Source organism: Chrysochloris asiatica, unplaced genomic scaffold (genome assembly GCF_000296735.1).
Source record: "Chrysochloris asiatica unplaced genomic scaffold, ChrAsi1.0 scaffold00015, whole genome shotgun sequence".
Classification (NCBI taxonomy): domain Eukaryota; kingdom Metazoa; phylum Chordata; class Mammalia; order Afrosoricida; family Chrysochloridae; genus Chrysochloris; species Chrysochloris asiatica.
The window spans coordinates 31,324,439-31,330,588 of record NW_006408533.1 but is presented as its reverse complement, the minus strand read 5'-3'; the positions used below and the strand labels follow the sequence as shown (position 1 = coordinate 31,330,588).

Sequence of the window (6,150 nt, the reverse complement as noted above, 5' to 3'; positions counted from 1 at the left end):
TGATTCCACTGGTCCAGGAACCACACTTAAAGAACAGTTCCTTTACAGGGTTGTCTTTGTTTAGGGGCAGATTACCCGGTAAGCAAGGTAAGCACAGGCTTATTTGTGATGTGGTGAAACTCATGTGAAATTATTCACTACGGATTAATAAATAAGTACAAGTAATAGGTTGGTGGTTCAAACTCACCAGCCACTCCTTGGAAACCCTATACAGGGTCACTATGGATTGGAACTGACTGGACAGCACTTAACAACAATAAGTCCTTGCTTACTGGGTACTCTATTCCTACCTGGGGTTGTAAATGTAAAAAGAGGCTTTGATTCTGTACGAGATGTTGTGGGGTTGGGAGAGAGAGACAGATGCCAGCCATCCCCAGAAGAAGAATCTTTGATGTGGTGGGGAAATGTGCAATTGATCAGTACAGATGAGTAAGTACACTTACTGGGTAATTTGACACTATCTTTACTGCTTCAGAGACTTCATTACCTCAGTGCTGCAGTTCAGTGTTACAGGCCCTCAGGGACTCATCCTTGCTCGTGACATCAGCTGTCTCCATTATACAGATACTGTACTGAGAGATATCTTAAGTCCAGAAGTCTCTAAATACCAGACTTCACATCTGGGTGCCTACTTAACATTTCTTGTTGAGTTAACAGATGCTTGAAATGGAACTCATGGTATTTGACTGATTGCCTAAGGAAGTTTACATTTAAATTAACAACAACAGCAAGATAGTTGAACCACATTCTTTTGTCTTCTTAGAAATTCTGAATTTATTATTTTCTCCCCAAAGGCAGGATATTGCAACCTAGAAATAACTGGGTTCCCTTCCTCATTCTTTTCCTTTGGCAAATTTAAGAGGATACTACAATGAGAAATATTTCCTCTATGTTTTCAACTTATTTTATTATTTTGAATGGGGTATACTGGTTTATCATACTGCTTGAGAATAGTCAAAGCTGATTCAAAAAGAGAATGGAAAGTCTTTGGAAATACCAGTGTCAAATAAAATTGTCATGGTCCAACTCTACTGGGGTAAAGCGTCTACTTCTCTACCTCATTTTGAGAATAAGGAACTAATTTCTTTCTAAAGTAAGCCCTCTGTTTTTGTTGGGTGGTGAATTATTTATTTGGTATCCTATCTGGGCATCCAATGGAAGACACAAATCATCAATTCTTCCTTAATTTCTTAGTTACTTCTGCTTCTGATTGTAGTCTTTGGTCAGACATGCAACTTGGAATTTAGCCATCAGATTTTAATCTAGTTTTTATTATTCTAATATTGTAATGGGGAGCTTGGAAATCAGGGGTGAGGCCCTGGCACTGAACCAACCTCCTCAGAACTTTGGTCTTCAAAGGTTCTTGTCCAATTTTAATAGTTCCTAGGCCTATTATTCAGAGGAAGGAGCTCTGGTAGCATAGTGGTTATGAGTCAGACTGCTAACCTCAAGGTCAGCAGTTCAAAACTACCAGCTGCTCCATGGGAGAAAGATGAGGCTTTCTGCCCCCGTAAAGATTTGCAGCCCTGGAAACCCTATACAGGGTTTCCTATGGATAGGAACCGGCTCCGTGGCACATAACCACCAACACCACCATTGCTAAGAGGAGTCCTGGTGTAGTGCTGTAGGATAAGCACTAGACCACAAGGTTGGTATGAACCTCAAGGTCAGTGGTTGGAACTCACCAGCCGCTCCTCAGAAACCCTATAGAGGGTTGCTATGAGTCAGAACCGACTAGAAGACACTTAACAACAACAGCATTACTCAGAAACTGCTTCTAAGGCGTTCTGTTCTCCAGAATACTGGATCCTTCATATTAAGGATTTATAGAGTTTACTATCTAAGACGTATGCTTAAAATGCTTCTATAGCTAGTCAGAATAGTTCTAGACTTTTGTAAATGGTAATTGAAATAAATATGCATCTTATCTTTTCCATAGAATTTATCAATGAGTACATTTCTCAGGGTGAGACTATCTTCTCTTACCTTTCATTGTCCTTGTCTGCACAGCAAGGCCAAACATAGTGTGGCCCACGAAAACGTTAACATATGCTGTGTCTCCTAAAAAAAAAACCGACAAAGAAAGCATTTCCTGCTACTTTACTTTCTTACTTTTTGTCCCCTCCAAAAAGAGCTTAATTTTCTCATCCTAAAATAATTCATGTTTATCTTAAAGATTCAAATGAGACAAATAATTGTAAATAGGGTAGTAAACACCTGAATTTTCACTTCTTTGAAATAAACACTGTTATTGGTAAATATGCTGTCAGAATTTTTCTATGCACTAAACTTATATATGTATAAATATCTAGAGAGCAACCCAGTGGCATCAAGTCTCTTCCAGCTCATAACGACCCTATAAGAGAGTAGAGCTGCTCCCGAGGCTTTCTGAGAATAAATGTTCACAGGACCAGACAGCCTCATCTTTTTCTCAGAGCGACTGGTGGTTTTGAACTGTAGACCTTGTTGTTAGCAACTCCTTGCCTAACCCACTGTACCACCAAGGATATATAATATAAAGATTTGTTTATTCCGTGTCAGTAGCTCAGAATTTGTGGGCGTGGGTCAGAGCATATTTTAAAAATAATTTTTAAATTAGTAATTGATGATTTCTATTACCAAATAGCAAAAACAATTCTAAGTGTTTAGAATAAAAGTCTAAGTCTCATTTCACTCCAACCTTAATTCCCCTTTCATTCAGAATGGTAGCCTCTAGTAGAAGTTTCATGTATATCTTTCCAGACCTTTTTTATGCATTTACAACTTTCTCTACCTCTCTATCTCTGTTGCACAGACACACATACTCACAGAGACATGAAAAGTTTTTATATAAATGAGCTCAGACTATACATATTGCTCTATAATTGGATATTTTACTTAATAATCTATCACAGATATCTTTCTATTTCAGGTCTTATGAGTCCGCCTCATTCTTTTACGCTTAAAATTTTTCATTCATGTTGCCAAATAACCTTCAGAAAGATTGTTTTGAGTTTTTTCTCACCAACAGTGTCATTTTTTTCCACCCTGGTCAATACCAAGAATTACCATGCTTTGTAATTTTTTCAAAACCGAAAGGTAAAATATATTTCTGAGTTTAAAAATTTTATATTTCTTTCAATACTTATAAAACTTAGTATATTTTCAAATGTTTACTGGCCATTTGTAGCCAATCTTTTGTGACTTTCATATTCTTTAATCATTTTTTTTTCATATAGGAATATACTTTTTTCTCTTTTGATTCATGAAAGTTTTTTAAAAATATATAGTTGTTTACCCTTTGTAATATACATATTTTTCCAGTTTGTTGTGTATCTTCTGACCTTGTTCAAGGTCACTTAGACACAAACCAGTTTAAGGGTTTTTCTTAGGTCCAATTTGTTAGTCTTTCTAAATTCAACGATATACTTCAGGTTTATTAAGAACAAGTAAAATATGAAGTTTGTTCTTTCTAATACAAAGGTAAGCCATGATCATTGTAAAATCTTAGAAAATAAGAGGCAAAAAAAAAATCACAAAATCAATAATCTTTCTACCCATAGATAACTGTTGAGAGCTTCCGATGAATGTCTTTACAAACTGTCAAGCTGTTAGAGAAGAAAGGGACCTTCCCCACTGCCATGAAGCCGATTCTGACTCAGAGCCACACTATAGAAGCTTTCAGAGACTGTAAATCTTGAAGGGAACAGACAACCTCAATTTTCTCCTATCTTTCAGCTGGTAGCTTTGAACCACTGACCTTGCAGTTAACAGTTCAATGCCTAACTCATAGTACTATGAGGGCTCCTTGAGAAAGGACCTTAGAGGTCCTCTAATAAGAATCAAGGATCCAGTTTGAAATTGCAACAGGTTTACTACTACTGTTGTGGTACTGTAGTATAAGTACTGGACTGCTAGGTCGGTTTGAACTGCAAGATTGGTGGTTCAAACTCACCAGCCACTCCTCAGAAACCCTATATGGGGTTGCTATGAGTTGGAACCAACTCGATGGCACATAGCAACAATAGGATTTACTATATTTTTCCATATAAAGTGCCCCACACAAATAACGTGCACATGCACATGATGCACACAGGAAAAGTGAGGGGGTTGCACAGTTTCCAAAAACCAGATAACACACACATAATTTGTATAAGATACAGTAAACTCCAGGAGCATGGGGGCCTTGACTGTTTTTCTCTCCATCTAAAGAGCTCTGGTAGCGTAGTGGTTACAAATCAGGCTGTGAACCTAAAGGTCAGCAGTTTGAAACTACCAGCTGTTCCACAGGAGAAAGATGAGGTTTTCTGCTCCTGTAAAGATTTACAGCCTCGGAAACCCTGTACAGGGTCGCTATGAGTCAGAACCAACTCCATGGCACATAACAACAACAACAACATGAGCACCATAGGATAAGTAAGCCTACAACATCAAGTTTGGTTTGAACTACAAGATATGCAGTTCAAACTCAACAGCCGCTCCTCGGAAACCCTATACAGGATTGCTATCAGTTGGAACCTACTCAAAGGCACTTCACAACAACAACATGAGCATGTATTGTTATATGAGGGAAGGAGTAGCAGAGGTGTCTGGACAGTGTGAGCTGGTGACTGGTAGGCAAAGCTAAAGATTTTCCTGTGCTGTTCTTGATGGCCAAGGCAATGCAGGTACACAGAAGGACCAAGGAAATAACGGTGATTGAATGAAGTGATGTTAATTTTACCATTTGCTCCAGTATTTTAGAACAGTTTTGCATATTTAAATTCAGGTGTCTATAGACCTGGGAAACCCTATACAGGTTCGCTATGGGTCGGAACCGACATGATGGCACTTCACAACAACAAAATAGACCTTACTATATTTTTAAATTTCTCTTTTTCAGAAGTAGACAATGTGGCACAATGTCACATTCAGCTTGCACAGACTCTAAGAGAAGAGGCCAGAAAAATGGAAGAATTCAGGGAAAAGCAAAAGCTACAACGGAAAAAGGTTGGATTTGCATATGTGTTGAAGGTGTTGCCTTTCCTCCTGCAGAAAATTCCAGGCTTGTTTGTCCATTAAACTGCTTGGTTTGGTCCCTCCTGCATACAATCATGTTCTTCTTATAACCTAAGATGACTTATTGGGGACCCATGTAGGAACCCATGTGACTGTACCTTTGTGTCCATTCTGCAGACCAGGACAGTTCACCTTCTTAAAATTCTTACAGGATTACATATCTGCTGCCACCATTCAAACTCTGACTAGAAAGGGGAACCCCTATGTCTTTGATCAAGTCTGATACATCTGAATCGGGTGGCGCTTAGACCGCACCCCTTCACTACGAATGACAAAGACACTAACACACTCCTCAGAGGCCACAATGCAGTCCAACCACCCTGCTTTACAAATGGGGAATTAAAGCTCTGCAGCAGGTGCATATTAGCTCTTTTTCATTAGTATATTTTGTACTAAGTCACTACGTGGAAAGAGATAGGAGTGAGCAGGAGTTAACAAACCAGGCAAACATTGGGAAATTATAAGGATCAAGAAAGAAACCCCAGTTTTTACTAAAGTGTTACTTACTCTACAAGAGGCACTTTTCTGACTCCCTTCTACTTGGTTCCTGAAAGACAAGTGTATTTCGGTTGAACCTGTGGCCACATCAGACCCTTCCCCAAATCTCTTTCTTAATTAGGTCTCCAGGGATGGAACCCTGTGTTCACATCAGGGACCAACTCTTACGTAGCATACAAAGATTCCCCTCCAGTGTCTCCTCATGGATGTTTGGTGACCTTCACCCTTTCTGGAGATTCCTTTGGAAACCTTTTGCTTAGCCTGGTCCTTTACTTTCCCTTGGGGTGGTTGCTGCAGTTTGTGCGTCCAGTAAACAGCCAACTGTGAAGGCTGATTTTACCCTTAACTCACTCTCAGTGTCTTTACCTCTGGTTCCAAGTTGGGGTCTAGTACCAGCTTCCTAGGTGGCCACTTGGCACCTGGGGTGGGCAGCAGCATCCAAAAAGCCTAATTGTCTTACATCTACTGTCTTTTCATGAGCTGCTCTGAGCAGTTTCTTCCTGTTTCATGGCCTGTACTCTGTACTTGTGCTGCCTCTTTTTTTGTGTGTGTATTGAGTGATAGTTTACATGGGGGAACATTAGTTTTACATTCATTCTATTCTGTATCATTTCA

At 39.3% G+C, this 6,150-nt stretch overlaps 1 protein-coding gene across 1 annotated transcript in view; it reads left to right on the top strand.

The window, feature by feature from the left end:
- The window catches only part of PSTPIP2 (proline-serine-threonine phosphatase interacting protein 2), an 83,368-nt gene that overhangs the window by 50,419 nt on the left and 26,799 nt on the right, over positions 1 to 6,150 (top strand). The window contains exon 6 of the mRNA XM_006835142.1: positions 4,862 to 4,968. Within this exon, the coding sequence (XP_006835205.1) occupies positions 4,862 to 4,968 (107 nt within the window). The remainder of the gene's footprint in view (positions 1 to 4,861; positions 4,969 to 6,150) is intronic.